Source organism: Balaenoptera musculus, chromosome 10, assembly GCF_009873245.2.
Source record: "Balaenoptera musculus isolate JJ_BM4_2016_0621 chromosome 10, mBalMus1.pri.v3, whole genome shotgun sequence".
Classification (NCBI taxonomy): domain Eukaryota; kingdom Metazoa; phylum Chordata; class Mammalia; order Artiodactyla; family Balaenopteridae; genus Balaenoptera; species Balaenoptera musculus.
Window position 1 is genome coordinate 30857923 of NC_045794.1, and position 15994 is coordinate 30873916.

Genomic DNA, 15994 nt, shown 5'->3' on the forward strand with positions numbered 1-15994 from the left:
GAGATAAGAAGGATGAAATGAGGGACGTGAGATTTATTGCAGAAAAATTCTCCGTGCATCTCCTCCTATGGTATTGCCCAGCTGTCTGGCCTCAAATCCTCCCTCACAAAGGGAGGTTCACTTTGATTTTTCTCTCTTAGGAATTAGGAATTGAGACAATTCCAGTCAATCTTTTGTGACGCTTGAACTTAGAAGTATATCCAAGGTTATGGTGGCAGAGTGTGATCATATATGAGCAAAACCAGAGAAAGATCTCAAAGAGAAAGAAGGAAGAGAATGCATATAGCCAGAGAGAAACAAGAACACAATACCACGTGGACACAGAGGCTGCGTTTCTGGTTTCAGCCCTGATGAAATAAAAATTTAGATTTTAAGGCAAGACAAGAAAAAATTTAAATGTAAAATTTTTCTCTGCCCATTTTGGCCTCTACCCTTCCTTCTACTGTACATCTACATTATGCCTTAACCAGACCTCCCCAATAGGAGAAATACCGGCTCAACCACATAGATCAATTTTTCCCCTTCTGGCACCAGTGATGTAGCTCCTTAGAAGGTAACACTTCTTTCTCAATCCTGTAAGGGGTCACAATGACCCACTATTTTCCTTGTAGGTGCAGACATCTTTGGTGAACTTTATGCATGTCCAATGCCAATTTATCATTTCCCTTAAAGATAACAATTGGTGCAGAACAGACTAGTCAGACAACCTGAGGAGATACTGGGCCAAACCTACTGGAAGTTCTTGGCTTAAATATTTACTTATGACCTACTAGCTATATTACTTCTATTCTGCCTATTTTATAAGATTATTGTTTCTTGCATTACCAAATGTGTGACTGAGCATCAGATAAAATTAATGATGATTAGGTAACTTGAAACGATTGATCAAATATATAGTTCTATAAGATCAATGATTGTAATAATACTGTAACTCTAGATATGGGAAGAAGCAATGAGAGGGAACCATTTCCTGGATCATAACAGACTAGTAAAGCAGTGGTCCAGAGGCTTTGGCTACTGGTAACAGGGCCTAGTCCAGTAATAGCACATTGAGTGACCTATCAATGGAATCCTTGCCTGATCTGGGAATGAGCGTTCCTAGCACTGTGGGACAAACTGGTCACGAAATGCCTCCCAAACCTTGGTCAAAATTAAGACTGAAAGGGAAGGGATTGTAAAATAAAGAATGTTGCCCACCACTTCTACAAGAATCAAGTCATTAATCACTGCAGTCGCTGACCTACAATATACCCAGAAAGGAATTCCAGGCAAAGATCAGGATGAGGTAAAAGTGACAGAACTGCCCCTCAGATAGTTAGATATTTTCAGGAGAAATTTTTATGAACCTGATTCTTGTGTCTTCCCATACCTATAAAAGCACTAAAACCATTAACTAAGATGTCTATTCCTAGTGACTAGCAGTGACCTTCTACTGAGATGTGTGCTTGGTTGCATGTACTCCCTTCACCAAAATCACACATATATTGGCCTCCCCCTTTACCTCTTCAGAAGATTCTCAGAGCTCTCTGAGAGACTGTCTCCCAGGTTATAATCCTCAGGTTGGCCCAAATAAAGAAAATTTCCATTTCTTTCTTAGATTTGACTATTGATTGATTTTTTTGTTGACAGCCTCTTGGTAGGTGCAGCTGTATTTCTTGACTTCAGTCCCTGTGCCCTTACTGTAAACTGCCCTGATTTTTCTTAAGTTAGGTTGGAGTAAAATTCAAATACTTGCAAATACAATGAGCCCTAACTAAAGCAGGGCCTAAACTCGGACAGATAATGAAAATGAAGAGAATAGGAAGGATATAAAAGGTGTTAAGGGAGTAAAGTTAAGGAAATTGCAACTGGTTGCATTTGGGTGTCTTGGCTCCCCAGCCATAGTCTTGGGCACCCACTAGTCATACCCTTCACTGAGATGGGGAGAATAGGAGGAGGGGCAGAATTGGTGAGAAACAATAGGGATTCAGTTTTGTGCATGTAGAGATTGATGAGAGTAGGATATCCAAATAAAAATGCCCAGCAGTTGAATATGACTGTGCATCTCAGAGGAGTTCTGATCTGAAAATGTAGGCTAAGCCACCTCTTCCATGTAGTTGGTCATTGAAACTATGGAAGTGAACAGAATCTCCCAGCAGAGTTGTAAGCCAAGGCCTGCGGAGTACCAGCCTTAAAGTATAAATTGAGAAGAAAAAGTCATGAAGGAGACTCAAGATGAAATGCTATGACGTGCCAATAAGGGAAAATTTTTAAAGAGAATGCTGGCCAAGTGAGGACATCCCAGATACCTGACTAATTGAGAGGATAACAAATGTGAGTGTGTGAGAAGAGGAGAACCAAACTCCCCAACATCCTCTAAGTACCTCCTGGGTGGCAGACATTTCATGCCTCACTTCATCTTCAAAGCAACCTTTCAAGACAGGTGACAGTATATCCTTTTAAAGATAAAGGAAAAGACCAAAGTTCCCTGGGGATGGGCTATGTCATATTGTGTTTATCTAGTCCCTGGAGGAGTGCCTTCCACCGATTTGTTTAAAGAATGAACATTTTTACAATTTTGTAATAGTCTACCTGGAACTAACTGGACTGGTTACTCTCAAACTCACATATGATTTGGGGGGCAAGGTTCTGCTTTAGGGACACAGCAGGCCTATTTCCTGGGGCACATCCCTGGATTTCATGCTGTTATTTCAACTCATTAACAGCATCTTCATTTCTTCTGCTTACCTTTCAGCAAAACACATCAGTCAGAGAAAGGGCAGTCAAGGAAACCATATTTTCATATCACCAAAGATGTCCTGAGGAACCCAAATCTTAGTTGCTGATACTTTACAAACCAGTGGAGATAAATTTTGATTAATTATCACAGAACCTTAAATTCACATCTGACTTGGAAAACATGCCAAAAGGATCTGACTATCTTTTGATGTAAACCGCAAGTCATGCCACCCAGGGTATACTTAGTCACAGATCCCCCACTTCCTAAGGAGGCATTATTAGCTCTTATTGTTCAAAAGTCATTGAGGTCTTTTCTGGTTTGCTTATATGTGGAATCTAGAAAAATGGTACAGATGAACTTATTTGTAAAGCAGAAACAGAGTCACAGATGTAGAGAACAAACTTATGGTTACCAAGGAGGGAAGAGGGGATGCAATGAGTTGGGAGATTGGGACTGACATACATACAATACTATGTATAAAAGAGATAACTAATGAGAACCTACTGTATAGCACAGGGAACTCTACTCAGTGTTCTGTGGTGACCTAAATGGGAAGGAAATCTAAAAAAGAGTGGATATATGTATACGTATGACTGACTCACTTTGCTGTACAGCAAGAAACTAACACAACACTGTAAAGCAACTATACTCCAATAACAATTAATTAAAAATAAAATTCATTGAAGTCTTTTCTCCCTGACTTAAGAGGTAAAGAATGTATCTAACACTGAAGCAGACAACACTCCTACCACATTTATAAGTTAGAAGAAAAACACTATTTTGACTTCTTTCTATATTTTGAAAATTAGAGACAAGTATGAAAAAAAGGGTATTACAACAATTTTGCTTCTACAAAGGATGCTTCAAATGCTGGACTGATGGATAGGTTTGGGCCAAAGAGAATGAATCAACTATGGAATGGCCCTGCTTTCCACAAATGCTCTGGAATTTCTAAGCTGCAACACACAGTGAGCGGAAGGGAAGTTAACATGGTCTCAGTTCCCCTCTTGGGCATGAACCATACAGGATATTTCATTTAATCACAAGAAGCACAGGAGGTATTTTTCCTGATTTTCAGATCACTGAGGCTCTGAGAAGTTAAGAAGCTTGTGGAGTTTACACAGCTAGCAAGCGTGATGGGTTTCAATTTAAATTCAGATCTAACACCATAGGTTGTGTTAATATTTGATGTACCATGTTTCTACCCCCAAAATGACTCCATATAAAGAAAAATTTTAAAATAACAAAAAGTCGTTTATATGTTCCCTCTGTATTTTCGAGGTAGAATTAGTCACTCATTTTTTCTGTGTTCATATAGCATATTAATTTGTTTTTTTATAATACTGCATTATAATTATTTGGTCTGTCTGCTTAGGTAGAATATAGACTTCTCAAAGACAAGAATTTTAGTTTCCAAATATTTGAAGCTCTATCAACAATATAGTAAATGCTGGTTGAAGAATAAATAAATGAATACTTTAGCAGATGTAGTCTTAAGATTCCTATTACAGGACACAATTATTTGTGAATTATAAAAAGAAAACAAAAGATTATAATATTCAAGAAAATATACTCTCACCATCTCTTATGAAACTCCCATTTTATTGCTTACATTTTTCTTTTTATATTAAAATCAATCTGCTGATAACTTTTCACTCAAGAAAGGTTTAAAGTATTTCAAACACAAATGTTTGAGCTTCCACTTTCACTTGAAACTCCATTTTTCCTCATTCAAATGTACATTAAAGTCCATCTATTTCACTTTATAGGTAATTAGAATGAAGGCAGTTACCTGGCATGCCCAAAGTTCCATGGTGGAGACAGATCTCTTGAAACTAATTATCCTGATTCCTGGGTCAATATTCTTCCCAGCACTCTAAACTCATCTTTCAAAGAGTGAACATGAAACTGAACCATTTTCTCATTCATTCAATGACTTTCACCCAATGAACACAAATGACTAAAATACACTCATCTTGAAACATTCCAATGAGATAAGCATATTATCTTTCAATAGCTTTTTGGATTATGTTATGAGCCCTACTGAGGATGCAGAGAGAGGAGAAGGTTCACATTAGTGAGTTAGTATTTTGGTCCACTCATGCTGCCTGCTGAGGACCTCAGAGAGAGTAAAATGTCTCCTCTGGTTCAGACTTACAACATAAGAGAGCATAAATCCTTATTCTTTTCTTCTTATTTCCTGTCACCTTTATTTTTCTCTGCATTTACCACCATCTGGCCTGCTTGTTGTGCCATGTTTCCTGATTGCATGGTAATTTTTTACACTAGGAGAGCTTGTTGGGGATAAAATATGAGAATGGAACAGATTCAGAAATACTGCACTTATGAAATTAAATTAATTAAATATGATTAACAAATATCATACCATCAGCCTGGCCTGCCCAAGAACTCTAGATCAGAATATAGAGCAAAGGCCTCAACTGGGTACCAATAGATTAAATAGTTTGATGAGTTTTATGATTCTTGAGATGGATGCAATTTTATTAGCACAGAGTCGTTTTGGACTTTTATCCTTGGGTGGTAGTGAATTTCATTAACTTTTATTTGTTGACTTATATTACCCCCAAACAAGCTTTAAAGATTCAGCCCTGGGCATTTCAGGTGTTTTACAACTGAAGGGTAGCCCAGGTGACCTAGAGTCAGAAAATCAGCGTTCTACCCTCAGCTCTAAAACTTATTGTGTGAGTGGACAAGTCACTTTAACTCATTAAGCCTTTGCTGCCTTGGCTTGAGAATAAACAGAACTGCCCTGCCTACTCAACAGGATTTTTATAAAGAACAAGGGAGATCATGTCTATGAAAATATTTTATAGTGTTAGATATATATATATAAAACAGTAAACATTTTTGTTTTTATCATGACAATAATAAATAATTACACCATTAGACAGGCTAAGAGTTTTGTCCTATTTTTCCTTTTCTGTTAATATTTATTGAGCTAATACATGCTAGAGTAGTACTGGTATTAATGCTCAATAAGCATACCTATTAAGATTATTATTGCAAGGGCATATTTTCCAAATATTTTCCGAAATATTTTCTATTATCTCTTATAAATACAATAGAAGTGACCCACTGGGGATTAAGGTAAAGCAGTTATAGAGGTAAGAATGATCTGCCCAGCCAATATAATTGCCTATTTCCCACCCCTACTTTAAGTTAGTAGAAAAGGGAAGAGTAAGAAGAGATGAAGCTGGGAGCATTAACCTAAAAGAAGAGCAGCTTAAAAATAAAGGACTGGTATGGAGTGTCCAAAAGAAGTTTACACACCTACAGTTCCTTTTACCTGAAGATGACATAAAAAGATTAAAATTCTGGATTTCCTTTTCTTTACTGCGGATTTTCTGTGTAACCTTAAAATAAGCCATTGAACCTCTTGGTCTTCCCAGGTAAAAATCTGATACCTTCCACCTGTCCAAGATGGACTGATTTTATGTTTATCAACACATATCAAAATATAGCTTATTTTAAGTTCCTCAAAAGAAGCAAGATGCTATCAAACCCAGATGGAACCAGTTGTTTTCTTTCTTTCTCTTTTTTTCCTTTCTCTCTCCCTCCCTACCTACCTGCATACCTTCCTAATTACTCACCCATACACATTTTGGTTGTGGTAATAATAATGTGGGAAGGATCCATTTATTAATAAAATAAAAATTCTTAGTCAGAAAATTGAAAATTATTGACACTATAACTAGGGTTTAGAATAGATCACATGAGAATTTCTTAAGAGAGCTGTCTTCACATTAACCATCATCATCTTCATCTATCATTACTCTCCCTTTTATTTTGACAGATGTGGAAATATTTTATTGGTCTGTGAGGCAGTGCAATAATATAGCAGGAATTTATTAGGAAAACAGAACTCCATTTGCTCTGTTCTTTCTCTCTTGTGAATAGAGAATAATCTATTCAGCTGCATGTTTGAAATTATTAAGTGATCAGAGTCATAACAGAAAATTGCCTCCTCTAAAAGTTAAATGTACTGTTTGAAGTATGTAATCGTTTTAAGATCTTAGAAGTCCTATGCACAATAGGATAGAAGAGGATGATAAGGTATGGGTTAGGATATAAACATAAGTTATACAAATAAAAGATACTTAAATACACTCACACCACATATATATTTTTTTCATGGTAGAGAATGAAAAAACTAAATATTCCAAGAAGTAAATCTATTTCCTTAACTGAGACAGAACATTAAATAATTCATGGAGATAGAAATAAAGATCCCATGAGGGAGAAAAGAGAAAACTAAACATGGTAAGATTACATAATACAATTTTAAGGATGATTTATCTTTCAATATTTTCCCATATGATCTTTCTATGAACTTTTCTTGGCAAAAAATAGAATTCAAAATACCTCATATTTCAGGTTCACACAAACTTGGGGTGAAAGATGGATTTCATAAAAAACATTTCAACTTCTACAGATTATTGAGTAGAACAAACAAAAAAGATTTTCAGAAATAGGGCATATTTTAATTTAGGTTAATAAACTAGATTTTCACATAGGGTTATTACTGCATTGCATTATTTGAAAGCATGGTGCTAGTCTTGTTACAATTCCATATCATCACCACACTGAGGACAGTGGACGTGCCTCAGAAAAGTCATGGTGTGCCACATCCAGAAACAAAAATGCTGGGCACCATACCAACAGATGGGCCTAAATAGAGCTGATAAAGGTGAGGAAAAAAATGAAAGTAAATGTTAGAGGGAAGGAGGAGAAAACCAATATTAAAAATGTAGTCCAGGAAGCTGAAGTCCAACAAGAATTACCATCAAAGTCAAATTCACAAATGGCATGGATGTATTCAAGGTGGAGTTTCTTAGCAAATTCCAATTTAATCTAATTGGTCATTGGGCCCTAGCCATTATTTTAACTAATTCACTCTCCTCAAATTACCGTGGAATAATTCATTATAACCCAAGTAATTTTAAAGGAAAATATCAAGACTCCCAAATACAAACGGTTTACTAGGTAAAATTTAATTTTACATAATTTGTATTTTTCTAATGAATAATTTTAACAACAGGTAGTGGGGGAACGCTTCTAAGATTTAGGAGCTTTTCACCCAACAACTAGATTCTCAGCAAAAATCGTGGCTTTTCTCTAACCCACATTCTATCACCTAGGATCTTAAAAGTCCCCCCTTGGAATAGTCCTACATAGACTTTATGACAATTTGAAATTCTGTATTAAACTGTGAGTTTATTTAATGTGTTGTTTGCTCCACCAGCCTGTATGCTCTGTAGGGCCAAGGACCATGTCTACTTTATTCACTGCTATGTACCTAGTACAAAATAGACCATCAAAAATGGGTTTAATATTGAATGAATGAAACATGGTAGAACCCCCACTATTCCCCCTGCTCCACCCACAACACACATATAACTTTGGGAATTAGTCTGAAAACTAGAAAACAGGAAACTTGTGTGTCTTCCCTACTTCTCTGCTCCCACTCGATCTCTGGCCCACTGTACTCTGGTTGTAAAAAACATACTTCTATTAATGTTATCACATTGCATTGTAACTGACTGCCCTAAAAGGAAATGAACTAGTTATCTGTGTGTCCATTAATCTCTAATAATGCCAGGTGATTTCCTTTTGTTTTACTTTTTAATGTGAATCAAGAAATAGCTTATGAAAATGATACATTCAGTAGCTCAGAATATAGGGACATATTGGATGGCATAAAAGAGAAATTGTGTAAAATCAAGTAAAGTCAATAATTACAACAAACAAAAGGTCACTTCCTTCTAGTTACAATTTTACAGGATTTAAACAATTGTAAAGTTAAGTATCTTCCAAAAGGAGAATTCTACACATTTAATAAAAACAAATCACCAAGAGTCCTACACTTTTTTCCATATAAAATAATTCCTTCACAATCTTTTCAGTAAAAAAACAGAAAGAAATACATACATGATGGTGTTAATGCCTGAGAGCTGTTGGAACATTTGTAGGCCACAACCCACAATTAAAGCTCGGCGAGTTGGGGGATAACTCAGCATTCTGCAGATCACAGGTCCGGCTTTTATAAAAAAGAAAGAAAAAGAAGGACATGTCTATTATTTTTAGCTCCCAGAGTAATTATTCCCATTAGGATAAATTTCCCCAAATCTCTGTGAAATCAACATGACTGGGCATTTAAAAATAGAACATATGTACTTTTACAGAAACCTGGGCACAATATATTTTTGAAAACAGTACATATTTGAGTTAAAACTATAAAATCAACAAGAGAGAATTCAAGTTAAAGCAATTTATAGATACTAGAAAGATCTACATAACTGTAACGGCCACAAATTATTCTTCCTTAAATCCCTACGAGCTGTATTAACCACTCTTTGTTCTTCTGCTTCCTGGGCAATTAATTACTATTTAAATCCATTCAATGTGGGACTACTTACAAAGTCACTGGAAAAATTGCTTTAATCAACTGAAAGAATGGCATTCATTAAAAACAATTAAACAAGTAACAGAATTCATTACAATTTATTTGGCTAAAGTAACAAAATTCATTCCAGTCTATTTAATTCAAGTTAAGGAATTTGGGGGTGATATCAGAATTGGTTATGACTGTAATGGATATTATTAATAAAAATTACCCAAAAGGTAAAAAAAAGGATGAAATTTAATGTCTATTTTATATAGGCATATATGTATGATATTTCTAGATATTTTTAATAGTTCCCTAAGAGGTATTCAATGATCATTTCAAAATATAAATGGGCTTTCAAAACGGTGCAGATCCCTTGGTCCCTATGTCAGAACTCTAGATCAATTCTGAAAAGCTGTAGATCTGAACCACTGAGGCCTTAAGTAAGATGACTAACCAACTGATGCCTGTTGTCTGGGCATAATTACCTAAAGTGCCCCTTCTATTCCCAGAAGTGCTTGTTATGCCTTCACCTTAGCCTTAAGAGGCATTCTATATAGTGTCCTTATGGGACCAGAGTTGACTCCTAGGACCTATGGTATAGTCTGGGATCACTGGGATGTTAATTGCTTCATTAGCAGCATTTTTCCTGGAGGCAATTTTCATTAGTGAACCCTAAACCAAGTCAGGTAAATTAAATTCTGAGGAAATTTCACCATTTCAGAATCTTTTGGAAATCTAATATTCCAGTTCACAGAAACGGAATATGGAATAGAACATGTTATTGTCTGAGCAATAAAAGTTAATACAGGATGTTAAGCCAGGGGATTAATTAGAACTGAACATTACTGGGGTGAGGATATTCATCTCTACACAGGTATGATTACAATCACGTGAAGACTTGATTTACTGCAAACAATTTTGTCTCTAAATGCTAAGACTGGACACACCCATTTAGAAAGCAGGGTGAGAGTATTATAAATGTCAAAATGTTTTAGATGCAAGTAAAGTGGTATTAAAACCTAGTATATCAGAAAGGTTATATGAAATAGGTAGACTTTGTGACAATATTGAAATATATCTGGATCAGTTCTCTGAAAGATAAGCAGACTCATCTGCAAATTTAGGTATCTATGAATGAGCCACAAAATAAGAAATGTGCACAGCATTAGATAAATATCTATTTCCATAAATCAAAATATTCAAATAAAAGATTATAATTTACCTTATATACCATGGAAAAATTTTAAAATGACATCTATGATGTTGTAACAAAACAAAACAAAACAAGAAACACCCAACCCTTTTTTCAGCTTTTAAGAAACTCCACAGATGAGAAACTGGCCTTCTGCAAGAAATCTATCATAATCTTTGGAGAGCTGTATCCACTTTCACTAATAAACTGTTCCATGGTTTGATAGACAGATTAGGTAATACTGATTTTGGAGGGCAGAAAAATAAAGAGAAAATTATGACAAATTCGGATTAAAGTTTGACTTGCCAAAATATCAAGAGATAAATTATCACATAAACATCACATATTTATTTCCTAGTTTTAAAAAATCTGGGCTCTGAAAAAAGGAGCTGGAGGAATCAGGCTCCCTGACTTCAGACTATACTACAAAGCTACAGTAGTCAAAACAGTATGGAACTGGCACAAAAACTGAAATACAGATCAGTGGAACAGGATAGAAAGTCCAGAGAAAAACCCAAGCACCTATGGTCACCTAGTCTATGACAAAGGAGGCAAGAATATACAATGGAGAAAAGACAAGTCTTTTCAATAAGTGGCGCTGGGAAAACTGGACAGCTACCTGTAAAAGAATGAAATTAGAACACTCCTTAACACCATACACAAAATAAACTCAAAATGGATTAAAGACCTAAATGTAAAGCCAGATATTATAAAACTCTTAGAGGAAAACATAGGCAGAACACTCTTTGACATAAATTGAAGCAAGATCTTTTTTAATCCACCTTCTAGAGTAATAAAAATAAAAACAAAAATAACAAATGGAACCTGATTAAACTTAAAAGCTTTTGCACAGCAAAGGAAACCATAAACAAAATGAAAAGGCAACCCACATAATGAGAGAAGATATTTGCAAAAGAAGCAGCTTACAAGGGATTAATCTCCAAAATATACAAATAGCTCATGCAGCTCAATATCAAAAAAACCCAAACAACTCATCAAAAAGTGGGTGGAAGATCTAAATAGACATTTCTCCAAAGAAGACATACAGATGGCCAAAAAGCACATGAAAAGATGCTCAACATCACTAATTATTAGAGAAATGCAAATCAAAACTACAATGAGGTATCACCTCACGCCGGTCAGAATGGCCAACATCAAAAAATCTACGAACAGTAAATGCTGGAGAGGGTGTGGAGAAAAGGGAGCCCTCCTATGCTGTTGGTGGCAATGTAAATTGGTACAACCATTATGGAGAACAGTATGGAGGTTCCTTAAAAAACTAAAAATAGAGCTACCATATGATCCTGCAATCCCACTCCTGGGCATATGTCTGGAGAAAACCATAATTTGAAAACATACATGCACCCCAATGTTAACTGCAGCACTATTTACGATAGCCAGGACACGTAAGCAACCTAAATGTTCATTGACAGAGGAATGGATAAAGAAGATGTGGTATATATATACAATGGAATATTACTCAGCCATAAAACAGAATGAAATGTCATTTGCAGCAACATGGATGGACCTAGAGATTGTCATACTGAGTGAAGTAAGTCAGACAGAGAAACACAAATATCTTATGATATCACTTATATGTGCAATCTAAAAGAAAATGGTACAAATGAACTTATTTACAAAACAGAAATATAGTCTCAGATGTAGAAAACAAACTTATGGTTACCAAGGGGGAAAGCAGTGGGGGAGGGGAGGGATATACTGGGAGATTGGGATTGACATATACACACTATTATATATAAAATAGATAACTAAGAAGGACCTACTGAATAGTATAGGGAACTCTTCTCAATACTCTGTAATGACCTACATGGGAAAAGAATCTAAAAAAGAGTGGATGTATGTATATGTGTAACTGATTCACTTTGCTGTACAGCAGAAACTAACACAATATTTTAAATCAACTATACTCCAATAAAAATTAAAAAAAAAAACAACATGGTTACATCTAAAAAAAATCTGGGTTTTGGACTTTCTTTTGGATTTCCTGTAAAAAATAAACAATGGTAGTTCCTTTATAAGACTGGATTTTTTTTTTAAAGATAAATTTTGGTCACAGCAGCTGCATATCTGATTATGCATAAACAAAAGTAAAAAATTTCCTTTTATTAAAATCATAAACCTAGCTTTATTAGGCAGTAAAACTAACTTAACAAATGCAAACCATTAATCTTTATATCACAGAAGCTGAGGCGAAGACAAATTCAAATACATGAATTGGTTGAATGTTCATAAGTGAAAATTTAAAATGTCATGCTCTACTTATTACATTTCTTTTGACTTTTGTAATTAAAAACATTTTTATGTATACAACCATTTCACACCTTATTTTTAACAAAACATCTGTGTCTTTGAAATACAGAAATTCCCACACAATAAAAACTAAAACCTCTAGATAACAAAAGCAGAATGGAAACGCAGAACTCAAAATATAACACATAATAAAACAATAGAGGCAAAAACCGCAAATGGGTTCATCTTTTCCATCATTCTGGACACCTCATACTAAGTAACTTTCACAATGGTTGTCCAGGTGTGGCAGGTGCTCTGGTGGCTCTGGTGGCAGGGCTGAAAAGGACAGTGCAACAAGTGCAACCACTCCTGTGGACAGGATGTCTGTGAGGAAGCTGAGTCTACAAAAGTTTCTCCAGGTATGATTAAAAATGTACTAGAACACACTTCGTATAAAAGTCCAGCTCTTGACTTCCACTTCCAGCCAAGATGGAGTAACAGTTATCAGATTTACCTCCAACATGAAACAACTAAAAAGTCAGGCAAAACTGCATGAAACAGTAGTTCTCATGATAATGGGACAAAGAATAGTGACCCCTGATATTCAGGAAGCAAATGAGATGAACCCTCCAAATGCCCCAGCCTAAGCCTGGAAAAAAGTATCCAGGCTATAGCACAGGGAGGGGAAAGCAGGCAGACGCTGGTGGTCTCCTTGAGTTGAAAAGATGCAGCTCAGGATCCAGGTGGCTAGAGTTCACAGGGCAGCGTGCTGGAGAGGAGAGACTCACGGAGAGGACACTGGAGATCTGCAGGGCTCCTTGATTTTTCAGTTGAATACTGATCAGTGGATGTGTGTGAGGAAACTACCCAGTCAGGGGAAAGAGCCACAGGAAAGGATGAAAGAAATGAACCCCAGGAATTTACACAGGACTGAGAGTGAAAAACCTAGAGCATAAGGAAGAATATTCAGAAGGGTTTTTACCTCAGTAATGGTATAAATTTAGTCCTGGCTTAAACATTACTTGGGCACCATCTAAACAGTTTAAATGAAAGACCCAAATGCTTCCAAGGAACTGAATAGCATCCCACAACTAAGTTCAACAGTAAGATAAAATTGATAATGTCTGGCATACCATATAAAATTACGAGGCATGCAAAAAGGCAGGAAAGTACAACTTGTAATGATAAAGGGATTAATTCAGCAAGAGGATATAGCAATCCTAAATGTCTCTGCACCTAATAAAAGCTTCAAAATATATGAAACAAAAAACACAACTGCAAGGGAAAATAGAAAAACCCACAATTATACTTGGATATTTCATCACCTCTTTCTGAGTAATAGTAAAAGTAGGCTGATAATCAGCAAAGATACAGAAGACGACATCAACAGTACTATCAACAAACTTGACCTGACATTTAGACAATACCCTACAGACCAAATGTTCTTTCCAAGAGTAAATGCATGGTAAATGTCTTGGAACATTTACTGAGATAGATTATATTATATTCTGAGCTCTAAATCCAGTCTCAATTAACTTAAAAGGATTCAAGTCATACAAAGAATGTTCTTTGATCATAATAAAATTAATATACAAATCAATAAACTGAAAGATAACTGGAAAATTCCCTCCAGACCAGAAACTGAATAACATATTTCCATGGATCAAAGAAAGAATGGGAAATGAGAAAGTATTCTGAACTGAAAGAATATGAAAATGCATCATATGAAAATTTGTGGAATGGAGCTAAAGTATAACAGAGGAAAATTTATAGCAGTGACTTTGGCTTCCACCTTACAAAACCAGAAGAAGAGTGACAAAGCAAACCTCAAAAAAGCACAAGATAAAAAAATAAGAAAGATCAGAATGGAAATCCATTAAATAGATAAGGAGACAATTGAGAAAAAAATTAATGAAACCAAAATCTGGTTCTTTGAAAACATCAATAAAATTGATAAACTTTGAGCAAGACTATGGAAGGCTGAATAATGGCCCCTCAAAAGATACATACCTGCTAATCCCTGGAACTTGTTAATGTTACCTTAGATGTCAAAAAAAAAAGACTGTGCAGATGTGATTAAGTTAAGGATTTTTGATGTGGGAAGATCATCCTGGATTATTTGGGTTGGCCCTAAATGTCAATCACATGTATCCCTATAAGAGGGAGGCAGAGGGAGATTCAGGACAGAATGGGAGAAGGCAGTGTGACCATGAATGCAGATACTGAATTGTGTAGCCATAAGCCAAGGAATAATGGAGGGAGGGAGGGAGGGAAAAAGGGAGAGAGGGAGGGAGGGAAAAAGGGAGAGAGGGAGGGAGGGAAAAAGGGAGAGAGGGAAGGAGGGAGGGGGGGAGAAAGGGAGAGAGGGAGGGAGGGAGGGAGGGAGGAAAAGGGAGGAGGGAGGGAGGGAGGGAGGGGGGGGGGAGGGGGAGGGAGAGAGGGAAAGGGAGGGAAGGAAGGAGGGAGGGAGAGACAGAGGGAGGGAGGGAAGGAGGGAGGGAGGGAGAAAGGGAGAGAGGGAAGGAGGGAGGGAGGGAGGGAGGGAGAAAGGGAAGGAGGGAGAGAGGGAAGGGGAGAGAAGGAAGGAGGGAGGGAGGGAGAAAGGGAGAGAGGAAAGGAGGGAGGGAGGGAGAAAGGGAGAGAGGGAAGGAGGGAGGGAGGGGGGGAGAGGGGGAGGGAGAGGTCTGTTTTCTTCTTCATGAGAGAGGGTTCCACTCTCATGACCTCATCTAAACCAATTGTCTCCCAAAAACTCCATCTCCAAACACCGTCACTTTGGGCATTAGGGCTTCAACATATGAATTTTGGGGAGACACAAACATTCAGTCCATAACACCAAGAATATTAGGCATCTGTTCAAATCTCAGTGAATTTTCTAATATTTTGATACCTCTTCATGACTTATGAACCATTTTTCATCATCGTAAGAGTGCTACCAAGTAAGAAAGAACAGGTAATATTATTGAGGAAAGAAGTACATAGAGATCAGGTAACTTTCCAAAGGTCACAAACTATTAAGTATGTAGAGCTAGGACTTGAGCTAACTTCTGTTCATGCCATAAATGACAAGAAATTTTATATGTATACTTAAATGAGCTGATTTTCCTTAGCATAAAAAGAAAATCAACACTTATGAATAGTATGAGTAACAAAACACAAAACTAAAGCACTTTCAAGCTACAGGAATACACATTCTCTGTGTTCATCATGACTCGATCCCTCCATCTCTTTTTTTTCTCTTATCTTTTTTATGGCCTCACTTGCCACTATCGCCAGTCTTTACTCTCGAGTTATCTATCTCAAATCATTCATTTCAATCTGTTCTTTTCTCCAATCCTATATCCAGGGAGTTGAACATTGTTTACAAATAATTAGGAAAATAGACCTGGTTTCTTGGCAAATTAAGGGTTTCTGTGAGTCAGGC

At 36.5% G+C, this 15994-nt stretch overlaps 1 protein-coding gene across 1 annotated transcript in view; it reads right to left on the reverse strand.

The window, feature by feature from the left end:
- Positions 1-15994, reverse strand: part of SLC2A13 (solute carrier family 2 member 13) — a 425762-nt gene that overhangs the window by 203400 nt on the left and 206368 nt on the right. The window contains exon 4 of the mRNA XM_036867112.1: positions 8669-8777. Within this exon, the coding sequence (XP_036723007.1) occupies positions 8669-8777 (109 nt within the window). The remainder of the gene's footprint in view (positions 1-8668; positions 8778-15994) is intronic.